The 23,639-nt window shown below is 48.8% G+C and overlaps 1 protein-coding gene across 1 annotated transcript; it reads right to left on the reverse strand.

Moving 5' to 3' along the window:
* Window positions 1–14,374: 14,374 nt before the first annotated feature.
* Window positions 14,375–19,722, reverse strand: LOC127209462 (chymotrypsinogen B-like). Its single transcript, XM_051169110.1, has 7 exons — window positions 19,667–19,722; window positions 17,204–17,307; window positions 17,037–17,116; window positions 16,853–16,931; window positions 16,403–16,583; window positions 14,950–15,083; window positions 14,375–14,536 (listed from the first exon to the last, which is right to left on the reverse strand). Exons 1-7 carry the CDS (start codon window positions 19,716–19,718, stop codon window positions 14,375–14,377), a joined length of 792 nt encoding a protein of 263 aa, XP_051025067.1. The 5' UTR covers window positions 19,719–19,722.
* Between the last annotated feature and the right edge of the window lie 3,917 nt (window positions 19,723–23,639).

The raw sequence follows: 23,639 nt of genomic DNA on the forward strand, positions 1-23,639 counted from the left end.
GTCTGTTGAGTATCTCCCCAGCTCTGGGGTTACAGAGAGGGGCCCAGGTTTTAGTGGCTGCTGGCCAGTAAGTTCACTTCTCCTGCTTTTCTGACTAGCACCTCATGAAGCCATGTCTGAAGTCCCTGCACACCAGAAGAGGGCACCAGATCTCATTATAGATGGTTGTGAGCCACCATGTGTGTGCTGGGAGTTGAACTCAGGACCCCTGGAAGAGCAGACAGTGGTCTTAACCTCTGAGCCATCTCTCCAGCTCCATAGCTATAATCTTTTTTTTTTTTTTTTAATTTATTATACAATATTCTACCCGCATGCTGGAAGAGGACACCAGATCTTGTTATAGATGGTTGTAAGCCACCCTGTGGTTAATGGAAATTGAACTCAGGACCTTTAGGAAGAACAAACAGTGCTCTTAACCTCTGAGCCATCTCTCCAGCCCCCATAGCTATAATCTTAAAGTATGTAATCCATGCTCCTGACCCAAAGTAATTCACGAGTTCTCGTAATGATTTGCCAAAAGCAGCGAAACAAGAGATTGAAAGCGATCATGTGAGTGAACATCCACCACAGACACTGCACACAGCGTCCAGCTACGGCTTTGTAAACAATGCTGTCTGGATGGGTTAGTCGGAGCCAGCCACTTGATCCTTGTAGAACTGCATCCCTCATCCCTTCCCCATGTGATAACTTTGTGATGTTCAGAAATAGACACACAGAGGCACTGACACAGCTTCAGTCTCGTTCAGCAGGCAGGGAGGGTAAGACACAGATGGCTCAGTGGTTAAGAGCGCCACCTGCTCTTCCAGGGGTCCTGAGTTCAATTCCCAGCAACCACATGGTGGCTCACAACTATCTGTAATGTGATCTGATGCCCTCTTCTGGCCTATAGGTGTACATGCAGGCAGAGCACTGTATACATAATAATAAATAAATCTTTAAAAAAAAAAAAAAAAAGACACAGGGCACGATGTAGAGGATGCAAACCTGGACTTGTTCTTGGTTAAAGGACACAAAGAAGTGCTTCCCTGCCTGCCCCTTAACCCAGCATCAACTAGGTTACTGGTTACTCTGAGTGGATCACTAACCTGTTAGTCTCTGCAGTCTTACTAGACAGTGCCCACGGGCCGACTAGCTGACCACAGACACCAGAATGGACAGAGGCCAAGGGAGACAAAGCGAACTTTCCATCTGGGCCACCAAAATGTGCTAGGATTGACAAGTCAAAGGTGTCCTTAACAAACTAAGCGGGGCGGTGGTGGTGCACGCCTTTAATCCCAACACGGAGGCAGAGGCAGGCCTGCTCCACAAAGTGAGTCCAAGACAGCCAAGGATACACAGAGAAACTCGTTGTCTTGGAACCCCCACCCTCAAAAAAGGCAGGTTAAACAAACAGGTTGACTGTACAGTAGGATAGCAGTCTTAATTCTTGGTGAGCTCAAGGTCCACAAAAGTGCTGACTTCCTAGAGTTTAAAAGATAATTTTATAGCCGGGCATGGTGGCGCACACCTGTAATCCCAGCACTCGGGAAGCAAAGGCAGGCCAGGCAGATCACTGTAAATTCGAAGCCAGCCTGGTCTACAAAGAGAGTCCAGGACAGCCAAGGCTACACAGACAAACCCTGTCTCGAAAAACTGGGTTAAAAAAAAAAAACAACAGAACATTTGCTGCCCTTCCAGAGAAGTCTGGTGCTCAGCATCCATGTCAGGTGGCTCACACCCACATGTAACTCCAGCTCCAATGGCTCTCATTCCCTCTTCTGCACTCACATGTGCACACATTCACAAGCAATTAAAAATAACAAAAATGACTTGTGATGCAGTGCTTAGCTCATTCCCATTGTTTCTGAGTCTGTGGCCTGGGTGCCTGGAGAGCTGGCATTGTTGCTAACGAGCCCCAGCTCCCTCTGCAGCGCCCACCTAAGCCCATTACTTTCCAGGACACTAGTTTGGAGTGGACTTAATCGGCAGGAGATTGCAATGGAATGGGGAAGACCAGCTGCCCATACCATACACAGGAGGGGAAGCAAAGGAGACCCAGGACAAAGGGGAGGGGCTGCCGAGTTCTATTGACACAAGGTCTTTTTGTTTTGTTTTTCAAGACAGAGTTTCTCTGTGTAGCCTTGGCTGTCCTGGACTTGCTTTGTAGACCGGGCTGGCCTCGAACTCACAGAGACCCGCCTGCCTCTGCCTCCCAAGTGGTTATTAATTTAGACACTTCACTCACTGTGAAACCCTGGCTAGCATAAAGCACGATGTTAACTTGTCTGGGTTCGAACTCACAGAAGTCCATCTGCTTCTGCCTCCCACATGCTGGGTGGGATTAAAGGTGTATGCCACTTCCTGCGAGAGGGGACAGGAATAAGATCCTCATTTCTAAAACACATCCTAGAAGCTGCTCTTAATATACTGATGTTGGGATCTTTCTGGAATAAGCATTTTGGCATCAGTGAGAGAGAAAGACCAGTGTGGAGCAAAGCCAGGAAAGCTCCGGAAAGGCCTTGGCATCAGATCCAGTCCACTTTATATTTTAAAACCATACAGTGGGCCATGTGAGCACGTGAGATTGGTCAGGTTGTTAGGGCAACGAGGCTAGCGTTGTTTCAGCTCCTTTCCCAAGTCACTGTTCGAGGCAGCAGTGAAGTCACGCTTGGTAACAAGCAGTACACACAGTGCTTTCAGTAAATCTCTAAAGAAATCAAAATCTAATAATTGGCCTGCAAGCCATTATTTTAATTTCTCCTTCGAAATCTTCAATTATAATTCCTGAGTGTACAATAAATCCTTGGAAAGTCAAATTGCTCCCTCCCAAGCCCATTCTTACTGTCCCTAAGGACAAGGGACCATAAACTCCAATAGATATTTTATAACATATAACTTTGGGGGATTGCATAAGATGTTTATCCATGGTAATTGGCCTTTTCTTATTTTACTTTAATACCATCCGCAGTGTGGGATGCCTGCCTGCTGTGGGTTTTGTTGTTGCTATTTTTTGGGTTTTTTTGTTTGTTTTTTGCTTTTGAGACAGGGTTTAAAGGCATGTGCCACAACCACCCAGTGATAGTGGTCTTCAAATATTTTTATTTTTATGTATACAGTGCTCTGCCTGCATGTATGCTGACATGCCAGAAGAAGGCATTAGATCACAGTGTAGATGTTTGTGAGCCACCATGTGGTTGCTGGGACTTGAACTCTGAACCTCTGGAAGAGCAGTCAGTGCTCTTAACCTCTGAGCCATCTTCTAGCCCTGACAGTGGTTTTTAAAAATCTGACTGCCAGGTGTGGTGGCACATGCCTTTAATCCCAACACTCGGGAAACAGAGGCAGGTGGATTGCTGTGAGTTTGAGGCCAGCCTGGTCTACAAAGCAAGTCCAGGACAGCTAAGGTTACACAGAAAACACAGAAATGCTGTCTCAAAAAACCAAAACAATAAACAACAAACTTGATTTCTGGAAATTCGTGTCCTCTCTTTCCATAGACCGAGACTTCTTTCCCAAGGCCCCATCCTGTTGGTTTAGGAAGCAAAGCTTTTTCTAGTGAGTAATTTGAGGCTTGCAGCTACCTTGTTTTCAGTTTTAGACTCACTCATCAGGCTGCCTGTAACTTTCCAGCTGAGTCCTAAGAGAAGCAGGCGTCAGCTGCCAGCCAGGAAGGGTACCCAGTGCCTCCTGTTTGTCTGACTCTGATGCACTTTAAGGGCACTTCACACAGAAAATGGACCACTGCAAACAAACAAAAATGTCAGGTGTTGGTGGTGTATGCCTTTAATCCCAGCACTGGGGAGGCAGAAGCAGGGGAATCACTGTGAGCTCCAGGCCAACCTGGACAGCCAAAGCTACACAGAGAAACCCTGTCTCAAAAACCAAAAACCAAACCAAACCAAAAAAAAATCCCAAAACAGCCTTTTTAAATTATATTTTATAATTAGTAGGGTGGGGGAGGTGTATGTCCGTTCTCTCCTTCTACCTTACATGGGCTCCTGGGATCAAAAACAGGTCATCAGGCTTGCATCGCACCTCACAGGCCCCAGTGTCTTTCTTCCTGATTGATGCCCGTGTCTATTTTGCCATAATGTCACTGAGCTCCACCTCTCATGCCTTGGTGCCCCTCATAGTGACAACATAAAATGCCGGATTGGCTCGGGCCACACGTGTCCTCAGTAGCAGCCACTTCCTGAACTGCAGCAGCTCCCACTGCCATCCTGGCCTATGAAGGGCAGCTATTGAGGAGCCTGCTACCATGGAGGTACCTCTCACGAGCTTTGGTGGGTGCATGCATCTTCATGGTGTCTCCTGGGACACATACCTCCCTCGGAGCCTCCAACCTCTCTCCCATCGTAGGCAATGATTCTAACGTGTCTGCCTTTACTGGTGTGTGCCATTGCTTCCCCTTTCTTCTAGGAGCCAACTAGCTGCGTCTCCTAGGGCCCTGACCACAGTGTGGAATTGCATGGCCTGGACTAGCAATCCCTGAGGGATGAACTCTCATGTGCTGTCAGGCACTGTCCCTCTCCAGCCAGCTGCTCCTGGTTTCTGCTGACGTTTGTCAGAGCCTTCAGCTCCCTTGGGATATAGTCTCTCCCTCTGCTTCCAGGCCTAAATGCCATGACACCTGGGAACTAGGTGAACACAGCTGCAGAGCCCATGTGTATGTCCTTGGGTCTCTGGAGAATGAGTGTCACCTCTAATAGGGAGAAGGGGACAACTTCCAACTGCTCTGGGCTCAAGGACTCTGAAGGTTTGAGGCTTCAGGCTACATCAACCCAGAAGTGTGTACCGCAAGTGTCAGGGTCCTGACTTGGGCGTGGCAGGCCACCTAAGGAAGACAATTCAGGAATTGGTCCCTCCTGAGACCACGTGCAGTCCCGAGATCAAATCCAGGTTGACAGGCCCAGGGTGCTGACCTCCACCCTTTCAACTGCCCTCATGCTTCATTCTTAATTTTTACAAACTTTACCTTTATGGGTATTTTGGCTGCATGTAAGCCTGTGCCCCATGTGTATGAAGTACTTCTGAAGCTCAGTACTTCTGAGCCACTGGAACTGGAGTGACAGTTGTAAGCCGACATTGTGGGGACCTAACAAATGCCAAGCCTCTTTCTTGCCCTCATGGTGGACTCCCCCGCCATGTTCCCCAAGTTCTCGGAAGGCCCACTAAAGTATGCCTGGTAACACCTGGGGGCCAACTCATAACGTGAAAAACCCACAAGGTTACAGTAGATTAAAAAAATTTTTTTTTAGTTAAGTTTCCCCTTACGGCTTGGCCCAAACCCCCTACCCTATCAGTGTTAAGGCCAACTTCCCTATAACCCCTTACCCAATCATGTAACACCAAGGCTTGGAAAGCTCTGCCTGCAGTTTTTGCCTTTACAAACCCTGTCCCCTAAGGAGTTGAGCCTGTCACCTTCCTCCAGTTTCTGGGGAACTGACTGTCCATGCTCTGGAGCTTGTTCAATAAAAGACCCTGTATGAATTGCATCCGGGTCTACAGGTGTCTCTCGACTTGGGCATAACAACATGTAGGTTCCAGGAACCAAACCTTGGCTTCTCTGTAAGAGCAACCAGTGCTCTTAACCTCTGAGCCATTTCTCCAGCCCCACACTTCGTTTTAAATTGTCTGCTAATTACACTCGGCTTCTTGCCCTTTTCCAAAGCCTTTCTGTGTCTTCACCAACAACCACACAATTTCACCAACCTCATACTCTCTCCCCCATATTTCTCAAATTCCTGATATTTAAAACCTGCCAAGGCGTTTGATTCCACCAGCGTGCTCTCTAAACTGGGCACAGTGGTCCGTGCCTGCAATCCTAGCACTCTGGAGGCTGAGGTAGGAAGCTTTGTCTGAGCTCTCTGGCAGACAAAACCAAGAGAACACAATGGAAGATCTGATGACTCATTGCTACCTTGAACCTGGGCTACTAACACTTCCTCCCTAGTGAGGGCCCCAGGAGCGATGTCGGCAGTCTGCTGTGCAAGCCCAGAGGCCCATCTTAGCAGTAGTCACTGTGTTTCGCTCCAGAGACTCAAAGGAAGCAGGCCGAGATGCGCAAGAGGCTTACCAGGCAGCTCTGAAGCGCCAAGCTGAAGGAGGAGGGAACAGAAGCCGAGAACAGGCAGAGAGAAGGCAGGCTTCAGCTTTACCCAGTGTTTGAGAGATCAGGGCCTTTAAACTCACCACAGACCAATCGCTGGAAGCTGCGTGCCTGGGAAGGAGGTGGGACTTGCCCAAGACCTGTCCCGAACAGAATGGCCAGCTGAAAGCTCTCTGCCACAAAAACACAGACTTCCTGCCATCTTGGATGGGAGCAGAAGAGCAGCTGTGTGGAGTATCGTCCGTGAGCACGAAGCAGGCGTGCTCCAGCTGAGCTTTGTCTTCTGACTTAATATATTTCAGCTGGCAGTCAGCAAGATCACCTGTGAGAAGAACCGGGCACAGAGCCTATCTAACACGTGCAGACAAGGGCAGGCCAATAGGCAGCCCCTAATTGGTTTGCTTGAGTTTCTCTATATAGTCCTGGCTGTCCCAGAACTAACTATTTAGACCACTCTGGCCTCGAACACACAGAAATCCACCCGCCTCTGCCTCCCAAGTGCTAGTATTTTTTTTTTCCTTCTAGGTGTTAAGTATATTTGGATTAATTTGGCAATATGACTGGTTTTTCTTTTCTTTTTTTTCTGTTCTGAGATAGTTTCACATTGTAGCTAAAGCTAGGTTAGGATGTATTGCATAGCCCAGGCTGGCCTTGAGTTCAGAATCGTATCTCCTGGAACCAGAGTAAGAGACAGTTGTGAGGCTCCATGTGGGTGCTTAAAGGAATTGAACCAAGTCTGGCCAAAGAGCGCCATGCTTGTAACTGCTAGCTGAGCCATCTCTCCAGCCCCAGGTACCCTTAAACTAAGGATAATCTGCCTCCCCCACTACATCCCACTCCCCACCCCTGCCTCTCTGGTGGTGTAATTACATGCATAACACCACACCCATCTTGAGTCTGCTTTTTTTTTTTTTTTTTTTTTTTGGAGACAGAGTTTCTTCGTGTAGCCTTGTTTGTCCTGAACTTGCTTTGTAGACCAGGCTGACCTTGAACTCAAAGCAATCCGCCAGCCTCTGCCTCTGGAGTGCTGGGATTAAAGGCATGCGCCACCACGCCAGGCGAGTCTGCTTTTTTATTGTAAATTTTGTAATCATTAAATACAGAGCAGGTGGCCAGGTGGTGGCACATTCCTCTAATCCCAGTACATGGGAGGCAGAGGCAGGAGGATCTCCGTGAGTTCAAGGCCAGCCTGGTCTATACAGCAAGTCCAGGACAGCCAAGGCTAATAAACAGAGAAACCCTGTCTCAAAAAACCAAAAAACAGAAAAGAAAAAGATTGTGCAATTTTCATATTGACCACCAGGTGGCAACCCAATCTCAAAACTGCTATGTTCAGGCTCTCTGAACATAAGAACTTGCCTAAGGAAAATGGATCTAGATTTGTGTTTGATGTTCTGTTTCTGTAGTAATCACACTTCATATTTATTTGTATATAAAAAGCTATCAAAATAACAAGATATCTGTCCTTAACTCTCTGGGTCCAAGAGCTCTCCCTATGGCACTACTGGGACTTTCTTACAAACTTGCACTTTTAAGGCAGGTGTGGTGGCACACGCCTTTAATCCCAATACTCAGGAAGCAGAGACAGGCAGATCACTGTGAGTTCAAGTCGAAGCCAGCCTGGTCTACAAAGCAATTTCAAGATGGCCAGTGCTACACAGAGAAACCCTGTCTTGAAAAAAAATAAATAAATAAGCAAGCTGGGCATGGTGGCGCACACCTTTAATTCCAGCACTTGGGAGGCAGAGGCAGGTGGATTGATGGGAGTTTGAGGCCAGCCTGGTCTACAAAGTAAATCCAAGGTTACACAGAGAAACCCTGCCTTGAAAAAAAAAAATCCTCCCCCAAAAAAAGAAAGAAAGAAATCAAACAAACAAAAAACAAACTTGCACTCTTGTTGGAGGTGGGAGTGTGGATCTAAGAAAAGGATGAATATGATCAAAATATATTGTATGAAATTATCAAAGAAGCTGGGAGTGGTGGCACACAGCTTTAATCCTAGCATTTGGGAGGTGGATCTCTGTGAGTTCGAGGCCAGCCTGGTCTACAAAGCGGAGTCCAGGACAGCCAAGGCTACACAGAGAAAGCCTGTCTGGGAAAAAAATTATTATTTGATAATTTCCTTTTGTTGATGTTGTTTTTTGAAACAGGGTCTCTTAGCCTTGGCTGTCCTGGATGTGATTTGTAAATCTTTGTGAGTTCAAGGCCAGCGTGGCGCAGAGAAACCCTGCGTAACACCCAGGTTCTCTACAGTCACCAATGTTATGGAATGAGCCACTTTCTCTATATATAAAAAGGGAATGACTTACAGGCTGAAGTCCAGCTAATCCAACAATGCCTAGCTGTGAACAAAAAGCCCAAGAAGGAGCCAGAGGTGGTGGCGCACGTCTGTAATCCCAGCACTCGGGAGGCAGAGGCAGGCAGGTCACTGTGAGTTTGAGGCCAGCCTGGTTACAAAGTGAGTCTAGGCTGTCCAAAGATAAACAGAGAATCTTGTCTTGAATAACTCCCCCAAAAAATAAAAATAGAAAGTCCAAGAAGGAGGCAGGACTAGTGGTTGCTCAGTCCCACAAGGCTGGATGGCTCAGCTGGTCTTCTGTAGATGCTCGAATCCAGAAGGAGCAGGCGCCATTGCCAGTGAAGGAATGGACGTGCTAACAAGCTGAGGGCATGCAGACAAAGAGCAAAAACCTTTCTTCTTCCATGTCCTTATATAGGCTTCCAGCTGAAGGTGTGGCTCAGATTAAAGGTGTGTCTTCCGCCTTAAGATTCGGATCAGAGGGCTGGAGGAGATGGCTCAGTGGTTAAGAGCGCTGCCTGCTCTTCCAAAGGTCCCGAGTTCAATTCCCAACAGCAACCACGTGGTGGCTCACAACCATCTGTAATGTGATCTGATGCCCTCTTCTGGCCTACAGGCAGAACACTGTAGACATAATAAATAAATAAATAAATAGATCTTTAAAAAAAAAAAAAACGATTCGGATCAGAGGTGGGTGTGTGTCTTCCTACCTCTAAGATCTGACTAGAGTGGATTTACCCACTTCAAACCAAGCAGAAAGTCTCTCACAGGTGTGCCCTGGGAGTTACTGACAGGGGAATGGTAGGTCGATCAGGGCCTATCATCCTAGCACTCAGAGGCTGACGCAGGAGGATTGCCATGACTTTGTCTACCGAATGGATTCCATTTTGAGTGTCAGGCCAGCCTAAGTTACACAGTGAAACTCTGTCACAAAACACACCAACAGACAGACAACAAAACAATCTGCAGCAATAACAAACGGCAAACACAAACAGCAATAGAGGAGCTCAAAATAAAATGAAGGCATCAGATAAGTTAGTAAATTAGGTCAGGTGAAGGGACACTCCAGAAACAGCAAAGCGATATGAAAGATACAATGTCAAATGCCAGCCCGGCGTGGTGGCACACGCCTTTAACCCCAGCACTTGAGGCAGAGGCAGGCGGATTGCTGTGAATTCGAGGCCAACCTAGTCTACAAAGTGAGTCCAGGACAGTCAAGGTGACACAGAGAAACCCTGTCTTGAAACCACCCCCAAGGGGGGGATGGGAAGCAAGGTCAAATGCCAGTACCTACATAGCAGGAATCCAGGAAGGGATAAATAAAGTCAAATAATAGAGGTAACTTCCTCAGATTTCAGAAAAGCTTCCATTTACCCAGAGGGAAAACAGATGGCTGACACCCTGTAAACCTGCAGTTCCAGTTTTCAGGGGCTGAGGCAGAGGGATGAGAGCCTGGGCAACAGAGTGAGATCCCATTTCAAAAAAACAACGAAGCAAAACCCACAAAAAAACAAGGGCTGGAGAGACGGCTCAGAGGTTAAGAGCACTGACTGCTCTTCCAAAGGTCCTGAGTTCAATTCCTGCCAACCTGGCTCACAGCCATCTATAATGAGATCTGATGCCCTCTTCTGGCCTGCAGGTGTACATGCAGATAGAGCACTGTATACATAATAATAAAAAACAAAAACAAAAAAAAACAAAAGAAAAACCACACACACAAATTTGAGGTGGCGGATGCTCCCATGTCCTGATGTGTCCTGAATCACACTACCCTGGGTGCAGCACAGGAATGAAGCTGCGGCGTGAAAGTCAGTCCAATGGCTGCCACAGCCCTGGGGCTTCCAGTAGCAGCCAAGATGTGCACACAGGTTAGGACACTCATCTAACCGCATGCTCCCGAGTTGTGCACGTTGTGCTCCGTTGAAAGTGCACTACAGGAAGAGGGGGAAGGCTGCTCGGTGGTAAGAGGGCTTGCTGTGAGGGCAAGAGGACATGACTCAATATCCGCAGGGACTGTACTTGCCTGTGATCCCAGCTGTGGGGGAAAAGGGGCTCCCAGGAGCTTGCTGACCAGCCACCCATCCGAAACAGCAAACTTCAGCTCACTGAGAGAATGTTTCAGACAAAGTAGAAAGTAACAGAAAGCTTCCTTTGTCCTCCTAGAGATGAAACGCATGCGCGCGCACGCACACACGCACACACACACACACACACACACACACACAGAACCTAGGGATGAAGCTCAGCTGGGCGTAAACTGGGCGTTCAGGAACGAATTGGGAAAGACTATTACATCACAAGAAAGGGCACTTACAGACCAAATGTTCCTTGATCAATACAGACAAAAGCAAATCATCCATAAAACACTCTCGGAGTGAATCCCATAGCACATTAAAAGGATCATGTGCCATGACCAAGTGGAATTTGTCCCAAGTGTGCAAAGGGTGAGTGGACACGCGAGAAAATCAATCAGTGTAATGTGCCATGTCAATAGACAGAAGGAAGAGGGTCACGTGACCATCGCAGCGGATGCGAAAAGGGCCTTGGCGGGCATGGTGGCGCACGCCTTTAATCCCAGCACTCGGGAGGCAGAGGCAGGTGGATCGCAGTGAGTTCAAGGCCAGGCTGGTCTACAAAGTGAGTCCAGGATGGCCAAGGCTACACAGAGAAACCCTGTCTCGAAAAAAAAAAAAAAAAAAAAAAAACCAAGGTCCTTGGACAAAGCCAACTTCCCTTCACTATTAAAGGCACTCAGAAATGGGAGGCTAGGAGAAAATCTTCTTGCATGATAAAGGGGCCTCATAAAGAAAGAATGCCATGGATTCTGTCAGAGCCAGGTGTGGTAGCTCACACCTGTGATCGCAGCACTGGGGAGGTGGAGGCAGGAGGGTCAGGACAGCCTCAGTTACACAGGGAGTTTGAGACCAGCCCAAGCCATTTGAGAATCTGTCTCAAGAAAAGAAAGAAAGGGCTGGAGTGATAGGTCAGGGGTTAAGACCACCGAAGGCTCTAGGTTTAAATCCCAGCACCTACATGGCTGCTCACAACCAGTTGCAAGGAATCTGATTCTTCAGGTCTCTGGGGCACATAAAGATTATACATGCAGAGAAACACATATATACATAAAATTTAAAAAAAAAAAAAAAGAAGCCCGGCGTGGTGGCACAGGCCTTTAATCCCAGCACTTGGGAGGCAGAGGCAAGTGGATCTCTGTGAGTTCGAGGCCAGCCTGGACTACAAAGTAAGTCCAGGGCAGGCATGGCCACACAGAGACTCTGTCTCAAAAAAAAAAAAAAAAAAAAAAATAGATCTTAAGTAACCCTTCTCCCACCTTGTTCACTGAGGCAGGGTCTCTCAGTCACACCTATAGTTCCAGTTTCCAGGGGCTAAACAGAAGGCCGTAAGAGCTTAGGGTTGAGACCAGCCTGTCACAGCTTACTCTGGGGATCCCCCTATCTGCCACTGCCCACACCTGGCAGTTACATGGGTTCCGGGGATCCAAAGTCCTTACACTTGTAAAGCGTGAGCCGTCCACAGTCTTGAAAAGACTCACACAGACACCCTGAAGTGGAAAAGTACACACACACACACAAAACAAAATCTAATAACACAATGGTTTAGATTGAACAGCTGAAGAAAAAGTACATGGGGGAGGGACCCTAATCTGAAGCACCAAGGTATGAAAGAGTGGAAAATACGAAAAGGAAAGTTAAAGCCTGACGTAGTGGAAAAGGAAAGTTAAGGATGATTTTTGGCTCATTCCCCGCCTAGTTCAACCCATTTTCTTCCCCCCGAGACAGGGTTTCTCTGTGTAGCCCTGTCCCGGACTCACTTTGTAGACCAGGCTGGCCTCGATCTCAGTGATCCGCCTGCCGCTGCTTCTCGAGTACTGGGGTTAAAGGTGTGTGCCACCGCGCCTAGTCTTTTTTTTTTTTTAAGCTGTTTATTCTATTCTATGTGTGCACACAGCTGGTTACCTCTCCTCAATTTCATAAGTCCGCCTTCCTCAGAGTCCTGCTACTCTCTTGCCTCCGGTTCTATCCCAGAATTCATCTCTCTCTCCCGGAAGTCCACCTCCTATTTCCTGACTCAGCTAATAGGCCAACCAGCTTTTTATTGACAGGGATACTAAATACAGCACACAAGAGATTCTTTCCACACCTTTGATGCCAGCACTAGGGAGGCAGAGGCTGATGAATCTCTGGGAGTTCGAGGCCAGCCTCAGGTCTACAGAGAGTATTCCAGGACAGCCAGGCCTATAGAGAAACCCTGTCTTGAAAAACCCAAAAGAAATTAAAAAAAAAAAAAATGATTTAGGAAGAATTAAAAACAAAACAAACAAACCAATACTTCAGAGTATTGGTTTCCCAAGTCTGCTGTGACCGAGATGAAAAATTGTGTATCCTCTCAGCACTCCGGAGGCTGAAAGCTCCCTTACCAACCTCACTGCACTGAGATCACGGCTTCAGCGTCAGAAGGCCAGAGGGACGCCATGTGCCTCCATCCTCAGCCTTGGAGCCGGTGGTGTTCTGTTCTTGTCACGGCAGCACACCAGCCTCTGCCGCCATGGTCACAAGTCCTTCTCTGTGTGCCATCTCCCGCAGTCTCTCTCTTAGGAGCCTTGTGTTGGATTTAGGACTCAAGCTGTTCTAACGTCAAGGTGGACGATGCAATCCTACCTGCGTGTCATCAAGCCCAGTGTCTGCCTAGCTTACTTGACGCCCTAGCTTCCATCCCCTGCACCGCAAGCATCCCGCATGGTGGCACAAGCCGGTGCTGGGCAGGCAGGTGAAGCAGATGTTTAAGGTTGGGGGCTGAGTTGTGGCTCAAGGTTAAGAGTGCTTGCGGCTCCTGTAGAGGAACTGAGTCTGCTTCTTAGCACCCACATCCATCAGCTAGCTACTGCCTGTAAACTCAAGCTCTGAGGGATTTGATGCCCTCTTCTGGCCTCGACTAGCATCTGCCATGGACTCCCTTCCCCTGCATATATAAAATATATATTTTTTTTAAACTCAGGGCCATCCTGAGCTACATAGGCAGGAGAATTGCAAGTTCAAAGACAGCCAGGACTAGGAAATGACTTCCTACTGTGTTTTGTTTAATGCCAGGTGGGAGGCTGGCATCATGTCATATAGCAAGGAAACAGGAAGACTGTGTGGACGTGCCTCAAGTAGCCATTGAAGAAGTTCCCACTGGCCAAGGTGGGAGTGTTTAAGATTCAGTAAAGGTAATGACAACACTGGACCAGAACCCTCCTCATGTCTACGTCAACAGACACGTGCACACATGCAAAGCCTAAGTGGTCACTGTTGCAGGAGAGCAGATCTGGAGGGTTGGCTCAGCAGCTAAGAGCACTAGCTGTGCCTCCATTCACTTCCCAGCACTCACATGGCAGCTCACAACTGCCTGCAACTTCAGTCCCAGGGGCTCTGACATCCTTTTCTGTCCTCTGTGGACATGCATGCACATAGTGCACAGACACAGAAGTGAAACAGCCCCTCACACATTCACACACATACAGTGAGTTCACATCCAGGCCTGGAGCTCACAGACAGCCTGGAACAAGCGCAGGGCAGGGACGGGGTCTGAGGCAGGAGAGCGCTCTTAGGAAGTGGGAGGAGGAGCCAACAGAAAAAGGGATCTATGGCATGAGGTTTGCCTTTGGACAGTATGGCTCTGAAGGTAGCTAACGCTTTAGGGCTGTGGATGCTAGAGTCTGGCCAGAGACCATTGCCTTCCAGAGGATGCTGTGGGCCTAGCTATTCCAGTAGAATAGCCTGAGTTCTGACCTAGTGAGGGACGAGGTAGAAAGAAAGGCCAGCGTGGTGTACATAGCCTAGAGAGGGACCAGCAAAAGGACCCCTTGGTAGATGCCCCGGTTAGTTCCAGTCTCATGTCCCCTGGACCGCAAAGACACACAGAGAGTCGGCGCTCTAATTAGATGATTTTATTGCGGATGCTTGCCCGGGGAGACCAGAGCTGCGGACTCAGTTCTCTTGCAAGACCTGCTGAACCCAGGGCATGAGGGCTGTGACTCGGGCATACACGGCAGGAGTGGAAGTAGAGCAGAAACCACTGCCCCAGGACACAATGCCGGCCAGGGTCCACACTCCATCCTTCTGGCAGACAAGGGGGCCACCGGAGTCACCCTGCAGAGAAAGGCAACAGACTTGTCCCTGACACGAGGGCCTGGACCTGGTGGGGTGCAAGGCAAAGTGTAGGGAAGTGCCTTGGGGCTCAGCGACAGTCCCAGCTGTGCTCCTATACTCCTGGAGAGACACAACTAGCTCGCCTCTGTGAGTAGGAGACACACGCAGTTCACATCGCTGGTGGCAAGAGTGGGTACCCTATAGGGAGCAGTGCAGCACCCGTCTGGGCAGATGCCTGCCAGGGGTGTCTGTTAGCATCAGCCCGTTCTTTTCTGGGTACTGGGAAGGAATGAGGCTCGGTAGAGAAAGGCAGAGGAGGGTCATGAGAACACAGACCACCAGGGGCCTGTGATCCCCACTAGGCTGACCCAGGCCTGGGCAGGGGTGTGAGTGGGTGGGGCAGGAGGCTGTACCATGCAGGAGGAGACACCACTGGCGCCTGCGCAGATCATCACATCGGTGATCTTGGAACCCCAGTGCTTCTTGCACTCAGCGGTGGACACGATGGGCAGGGTTGCCTGCTGCAGCTTGTCAGGAGTCACCAGGGCTACGGGGACAGAGGAGATGCAGTCAGGGTCCCTAGGCCCACCAGCCTACTGGATACCACCATGGGTCATTTAACAGGCAGGCATCTGCTGGGGGAGCTGCGGTCAGGTCCCACTACAGGCAGGGCCGGAGCCTCAGGCAAAGCTCTCCTATTGGTCCTGTGTGGCCATGGATAGTGGGTGTGTAAGATCTCTAGAGAGCATGGCCCCACCCTCTGGAGTCTTAGAGACCCATGATGGGACTCACAATCAGGTCAAGGGTCAGAGAGAAGACCTCCTGCCAAGTGAAGGGCTTCCTTCAGGCCTCATCTTATCAGCAGCCCTTTGTTTATGTTGGTTAAGCTTTAAATAGTAAGTCTTAGCTGACACATAATAATTGTTACTTTTATAGATTGCTACTTAATTTCTTAAAGATTTATATATTTATTATACAATGTTATGCCTGCATGCATACCAGAGCGGATATCAGATCTCATAGATTATTTTGAGCCACCATGTGGTTGCTGGGAATCGAACTCAGGTCCTTTGGAAAAGCAGTCAGTGCTCCTAAACTCTGAGCCATCTCTCCAGCCTCTGGTTAATTTTTCTTTTTCTTTTTTTTTTTCAGAAGCGTCTCATTATACAGCTTTGGCTGGTCTGGAACTCACATGATCCGATTATCTCTGCCTCCCAAGTTCTGGGATTAAAGTGTGCCGCCATGCCCTGCTTTAATTAACCTATTTCACATTAAGAAATGGAAAGATAGGGCTGGAGAGAAGGCTCAGTGGTTAAGAGCCCTGGTTGCTCTTCCAGAGGACCCAGGTTCAATTTCCAGCACCTACCTGGCATAATAAAACTGTCTCAACTGCAGTTCCAGGGGATCTGGCATCTTTACACAGACCTATATACATGCAGGCAAAATACCAATGCACCAATATACATGAAATAAAATAAATTAATTATTAAAAAAAGAAATGGAAGCCGGGCAGTGGTGACACACGACTTTAATCCCAGCACTTGGGAGGCAGAGGCAAGCAGATCCCTGTGTGTTTGAGGCCAGCCTGGTCTACAGAGAGAGTCCAGAAAAGCCAAGGCTACACAGAGAAACCCTGTCTTGAAAAAGCAAAGGAAAAAAGAAAAAGAAATGGAAAGATGTATTAGTGGAAATGGAAAGACTAAAAAAAAAAAAAAAAAAAAAAAAAAAAAAGGAAGAAGAAGAACTAGAAGAAGAAAGGAAAGAAGGAAAAATAAAAACACTATGGGTCATACCAGGAAATGCCTGCTGTCTGGGCAGCCTGACCCAACAGTAGCTCCTGCTGGAGCAAGGCCTTAGCACACTCACCATTGTACTTGGTCTTGCCCCAGCCAGTGGTGGCACACACTGTGCCAGCAGGGAAGTCATCGTCAGCACTGGGCAGACACACAGCGGACACGGCCTCATTGAACTGGGCAGGAGTGGCCAGCTTCAGCAGGGTGATGTCATTGCGTACAGTGAGCATATTGAATTTGGGGTTCTTGAAAACCTGTGGGGACCAGAGGCTCAGCTGAGACCTGAGAGGAGTGGGGGAAAAAGGACAGACAGGGGCTGGAGGTGGGGTGGGTGGGTCGGAGCTGGGCTGTGCCAAGCTCCAGGGGACAAGCTCCTTTCCTGTTGGCCCCATTAGAACAGGCCCAGAAAGACCCAGCCCCAGCTGCCCTGTGCTCCTGCCCTCAAGCAGCCAGGGCCTTCTCCCTCCTGCCTTTCTCCCCAGCCTGTGGGCTGAGCCCCGCCCCCATCCAGCAGCCTGCATACCTTTGCGATCCTCAACACCTGAACATTCTCTTCCTCAGAGCCCTGGTCAAACTCTCCAGCTACCACCACATCAGATGTCCTGGGCATTGAGACACGCGGGGGCGAGCATAAAGACCGGCTCTGATCCCCACCACCAGCCCCAAAGAAAGCTGGAAGCAAACCCCCAAGCTAGTCTGGGACTCACTTGACCCCGCAGTGGGCAGCAGTGACCACCCAGTCTTCACTGATGAGGGAGCCCCCGCAGAAATGAAAGCCAGTGCTGTCCTGGGGAGGAGGAAGAGTAAGGTCAGTGCCTCCCAACACAGCTGCACTCTAGAACCTGAGCTCATGTGCCCAGAATCCCTTGCTCACCTGCAGGGACACCTGCCAGGGCCAGGAGCCAGGAACAGCATCCTCTCCATTGACGATCCTGGACAGACCAGTCAGCACGGGTTGGATGGCAGGGACTCCACAGCCTGTGGGGACAGGGGTATTCCGCCAACTCACTGAGACCATGCCACCTCCCCTGGAATCATCTGATTGTCCTTTACCCTCCTGCCTCAGGGATCCCTCATGCACAGCCTGCTGACCCCACTTATCCTCCCAGGAATGGAAAGAGGCACAGCTGCCCCATCCAGGCATGCCACAGAGGAAGGAGTAGGATACAGGCTGGACTATCAGGCTGTCTGGCTCAGCCTCCTGGCTGGCCATTCCTGTGGGACCCGCCTGTTGCAGTAACTGTTCCTCATGGGAAATTTGGCTCCTTATTTATTTATATGGAGTTTTAAAGCAGGGTTTCCCGGTGTAGCTATGGCTGTCCTGGAACTCGTTCTGTAGACCAGACTGGCTTCAAACTCCCAGACAGACAGAGCCACCTGCCTCTTTCTCCTGAGTTTTGGGATTAAAGCACGACCCTGCTCTGTTTCTTTAAAAAGAAAAAAAAGACTTTGCGGGAGGTGTGCTGGTGTACCTCTTTAAACTCAACACTCCGGACATAGGCAGGAGACCTCTGAGTTTAAGGCCAGCCTAGGGAGTTCCTGGCCAGGTAGGCTCCATAGCAAGACCCTGTCTCAAGTTAAAAAAAAAAAAAAAAAAAGAGAGAGAGAGAGAGAAGGGAAAAGGGGACTTTGATTCTTCTCCAGGAAAGAGCACATCACAGAAGAGGGAAACAAGTAGAGCGAACAGTCAGGCACCTTGGGCACACCTGACACACTTGCCACAGCAGCTGGCACATCATGGCAGAGGCTCTGCAGTTGCCTGTGCACTGAGCAGTGAGGCCCCATGCCCAGCCTCTTTTCTGAAGTCTCCTGACATGCTCCAGGGCCAGCACCTGTCTCTCTTGTGCACAGAGACCAGGAAATGGACAAGACCCCTCACTGATGACTGATATGCCCCCACAAAGTCACAATAACCTATTTTTAGTAGAGCCAAAAAGTGAGAAATAAGGGTGCTAGCTATTCCCACAGCAGAGTGTATTTGAGTGAGCTGGGTCTCCATGGCAACATGGTTGATGTACAGCACTCTGAGTGGAAAAGGAGCACAGTGTTCATCTGACACAGTCAGACGCTGTTGATGTGGTTTTAAGGATCTTCGCTTATGGGTTTATAGTCACCTTGTGCATTTGTATAAGCTGGAAAAGCAATGCCTAGTACAGGAGGGAGGCAGCGAAGGGCAGCTCCACTGAATCTGGGTTTTCAGCTTTTAAAAGGCCTCTGAGGCTGGATCAGTGGCAAACATCTGTAGACACAGCTGCTCTGAGGGCTGAGGCAGGAGAATTGCTCAAGCCCAAGAGCTGCCAGGCTGAGCAAGAGGGTGAGAAGGTGTGCAGAACAAAATGAGCAACGGCAATAAAAACAAAATAAAACAAACCAAAACAGGAGAGTCTTCTGACATTGAGTGTGGTGGCACAGGCCTGTAATCCTGGCACTTGGGAGACAGAGGCAGGAGGATCAGGATGAACCACAAAAAACTGTCTCTGTGAGAAGCATTGATTTCCTGAGTGCTAGGACTACAGGCACGCACCTCTGTGTTTTTTACTAACTTATTTGTTTTTAGTCACTATTTTTTTACTTTTTAGAAGGGAAAAGCAGGGGCTGGAGAGATGGCTCAGTGGTTAAGAGCACTGTCTGCTCTTCCAGAGGTCCTGAGTTCAATTCCCAGCAACCACATGGTGGCTCACAACCATCTCTAATGAGATCTGATGCCCTCTTCCGGCCTTCAAATGTACCTGCAGATAGAGCATTCATACACTAAATAAATGAATAAATAAATAAATCTTTAAAAAACGAAAAAAGCAGTGAAAAGCAAAATGTTAGGCTGGATGTGGTGGCACAAGCCCTAGCTCCCCGAGCTCTCCACATCTGGGTGAACAGACCACAGCAGGACCCAGACTTGTCTTTTTGCTCTTGAAGCAGGCATAAGGGCCCAGAAAGACCTAGGACTCCTGTCCTTCCTGAGGCTTTGGGGTACTAATCACTGGATGAGGTTCAAGCCAGAAGGGTGGGGATCAGCTCTTTCAGAATAAACCCCACAGCTGGGCTTCGTGGTTCATGACTGTAACCCCAGCACTCTGGAGGCAGAGGTAAGCAGATCTCTGTGAGTTCGAGACCAGCCTGGTCTAGAGAGTGAGTCCAGGACAGCTGAACTAATACACAGGGAAACCCTGTCTCTGGAAGAAAAATGAAAGAAAGAAAGAAAGAAAGAAAGAAAGAAAGAAAGAAAGAGAAAGATAGAAAGAAAAAAGAAAAAGGAAAGACAAAAGAATAACCGCCCCCCCCCGCCCCGTGCCTTCCCTATAAAATGGCCTGGCCAGCCACCTTGAGCCCCAGCACTTACCAAAGGAGGCCCCTACGAGGGCAAAGCAGGACAAGAGCCAAAGGAATGCCATGGTGCTGGTCAAGGAAGTGAGGCTCACCTATTCTGTGGCTCTTTTATGTCCCCTAGGGTCTTCAAGCCCTACCCAGTCCCTGTGACCCTAGCCAACCAGAAAGGTCCAGGAGCCACCCTCCCTGTTATCCGGAGACCTTGAACAGAAGCGGGGCCAAGTCCCTTATCATGGTCTTAGCCTGTAATGCCTAAGCCGTGGGAAAAGGACAGCTGCCCTGATAGACAGTGCTCATGAGTGTGGGTACTGCCCAGTGTACCCAGGGCACTGTGGACAAGACCCCTGCTGGACAGGAGCACACGTCCTGGAGAGCCATGCCTCTGTAGTGCTTCTAGGAGCTGGGGTAAGAGGCTCAGTGCCCATCCTAATGACACAGGAAGGCGTCCCAGCTATTAATTGAAGACAGTCCCAGGACAGATTCAAAGACCCTGGTGGCTTGGAGGCCTCCAAGCTGGTGGATGGCCCATGACTACAAATACGTTTCGCTCATTTAAAACAAAGGGTCACAGGGACAGCCAGGGTTATCTAAGGATCACCTTGTCCCCAGTCCCACCAAACAGTCCAAGTGTGGAGAAGAACAGGAGTGGGTCTAGGCAACAGGACAGTAGCCCCAGTGAGGCTACTGTGCTTAGTGGCATTTTCACCTGTGAAGATTCACAATCTGTGGATTTAGTCTTGGGGCTGCAAGTGCCTGCCTAACGCACAGGAAACCCTGGGTCCAACCCCACCACCTCACACCCCAGGTGTGGTGCTGTAGACTGTAAGCTAAGCATTCCAGATGTGGAGGCAAGAGGATCAGAAGTTCAAGATCACTCTCAGCTACATGGCAAGTTGTAGGGCTGGCCTAGGCTATCTGAGACCGTGCCTCAGAAGAAGAGGAAGAGGAGGAAGAGGAAGGGGGAAACCGGAAAAGGAGGAGAAGGAAAAGGAGAGGAAGAGAGAGAGGAAGGGGGATAGTTTTTTTTCTTTATACAAAGTTTTAGTTTCTTTTTAAAAAGACATGTTTATAGCTAGGCATGGTGGCACATACCTTTAATTCCAGCTCTTGGGAGGCAGAGGCAGGTGGATCCTTGAGTTTGGGGCCAGCTTGGTCTACAGAGTGTATTCCAGGACAGCCCGGCTTACACAAAAAATCCCTGTCTCAAAAAAGAAAACACAAACAAACCAACCAAATAAATAAATAAGAAAGGAAGAAAATAAAGTGTGAGAGAGACAGAGAGACAAGACAGAGACAGAGAAAGAAAGACACAGAAAAAAAAGAGGAAAAAGGATGTATTTACTGCAGTGGAGTAATGGCTTAGGGAGTAAGAGCACTGGTTGCTCTTCCAGAGGACCCAGGTTTCAGTCCTAGCACTCACATTGCTGTTCACAACAGTCTGAAACCCTAATTCCAGGGATCCACCTCCCTCTACTGGCCTCCCTCGACACTGCATGCATGGGAGGCACAGACAGACATACAGGTAAAACATTAACACACATTTTTAAAATCACCTGTATTTACTTATGTGGTGGGCACATATGTATGGCATGGTGCACATGTAAAGGTCAAAGGACAGCTTGTAGGAGTCAGTTCTCTCTGCCATGTGGGTCCCAGGGACAACACTCAGGTTGTCAAGGTCACTGGCAATCGCTTTTACTCACTGAACCATCTCACTCGCCCAGAGCTTTGTTTCCATAAAATGAAGCTCTGTTTCTGCACAAAATGGCACAGAGGACAAAGTCTTGTCATTGCCAAAGATGGGGAGCCGAGGCAGGTATGAGGCTGGACATATTCTCAAGCTATGCAGGCAAGTCCCTTTGTCCTGTGCTCAGGCACCGATCCAGGCTGAGGCCCCAAAGCACATGGTGTCTGTCTGTGCCTGTGTGGGCCACAGAAGCCATGAGAGTACGAAGCAAAGAGAAGAGAGGCAAAGACTTGGTGCTGGGACTGCGGCTGTTGTGGAGGGCGCTGCTCAGGCCTAGCCATCCAGGCAGGTGACAGAGCACCAGTCGGGCAGCTATAGTGACACATGCCTATAATGCCAGCACTATGGAGGCAGAGGACTGCGGATCAGGAGAATAGGCTGGGGACCAGTGATTCCCAGGCTAAATTTTAAGATACTGTATAAGAGACTGGAGAAATGGCTCAGCAGTTAGGTGTAGGCTCAGTTTTCTTTTTTTCTTTTCTTTTCTTTTTTTAAGATTTATTTATCATGTAAACAGCTGTTTTGCCTGTATATATGCCTGTGTGTCAGAAGAGGGCACCAGATCTCACCATAGATGGTTGTGAGCCACCATGTGGTTGTGGGAATGGAACTCAGGACCTCTGGAAGAGCAACCAGTGCTCTTAACCTGTGAGCCATCTCTCCAGCCCCAGGCTCAATATTCTTAACCAATACATTTTATTATAAGTTATGAAGCGAGCGTCCCTCACTTATAACCCGACTAACCAACACAATAGGAAACGAGGATTAACGAACACAATAACAAAACCCTAAGGATATCAGTTCCAAAGAACAATTCTCTTGGTGTAATCAGCAGGATTTCTTCTGCTGGAACCTGGAGTAACCAGAACCCAGACCTCAGCAGGAGCAAAGCCCCGAAGCCCCGGAGCCCCGAAGCCTTCCCTCCAGCAGTCCTCTCTAGGAGCATCTCAAAGTGGAGCTATCAACAGCCAAAACTATCTGAAGTCTCCAAACTCCCTGCCTCTACTTCTGGGCTCATTTATATATCTCCTCCCAGAATCTGCTCACGGGATCTTTTCAGCTGGCAACCATCAAGCTCCCACAGGAGCTGGTTCGTCTTCTAGTGGATTAACCTCACCTGTTCTCTCACAAGGCCATTCCTCATGCCATACTTGGGACACAAGTTTATCTCTCCTACAGTTAAGAGCACTTGCTGTTCTCCCAGAGGATCAGAGTTTGAGTCCCAGAATGTGTGTCTTGTGGCTCCCAACACCTGTAACTAACTCTGAAGAGGGTCTGACATCCTCTTCTACCCTCAAGTATACACATATATATGTGCACATTCTGGGACACACACACACACACACACACACACACACACCTGTGCATGCACACATAAGCATACACACACGAACAATGTTAAAAGTAAAAATATTTAGAGGCTAGCCTAGATTACATAGCAAGTTCGTAGGCAGCCTGGGTTAGAGACCATGTCTAAAATACAATGTTGAGGAGCTGATAGGTGGTGGCCCACGCCTTTAATCCCAGCACCTGAGTGGCAGAGGCAGGCAGATATCTGTGAGTTGGAGGCCAGCCTGGTCTACAGAGAGAGTCCAGGACAGCCGAGGCTACACAGAGAAACCTTGTCTCGAAAAACCAAGAAAAGTCCCTAGTGACCATCATGTCATCGGTTATAATTAATATGCATAATGAGCCATCATTTAACCCTTTGTAATTAATGTGCATAATTAGGTCATCATTTAACCCGTTATAACTAATATGCATAAGTGGAGTCCCTGAGGCTGCATTTGGGACCTTAGTATTTGGGCAGAGGATGGCTGAGAAATTTTCTGAAACAATGGCTTTTCCTGATTGCTGAGAGTTTGAGGCCAGCCTGGTCTACTACAGCGACCAACCAATGCCATTTTGTGTTCAGGGCCTGAAGACTTGACACACACATCCTCTCCCCACCATCCCCTCCCCGGAGTTTCCAGGGGAGGCACATATGTATAGCTAGCAACTCTTCCTAAGAGCTTGCACCTGGGGCCAACCAATCACAGCTGCAGGTCACTGGGACCAGAACATAAATAAATTGCCCCCTGTGGTCTGGCCCTGGTCCCCTAGCTCAGTCCTGGCGCCCCAGCCAGTCAGCTTAATGGGCACCTTTCCTGTACCCCTCTGACCTATTATATAACAGCAAGGCTTGGAAACAACGCCACCGTTCTCCATCATCCCACCGCCATCTTCCCTCCTCACCAGG

This window comes from Acomys russatus, chromosome 26 (assembly GCF_903995435.1).
Source record: "Acomys russatus chromosome 26, mAcoRus1.1, whole genome shotgun sequence".
NCBI lineage: Eukaryota > Metazoa > Chordata > Mammalia > Rodentia > Muridae > Acomys > Acomys russatus.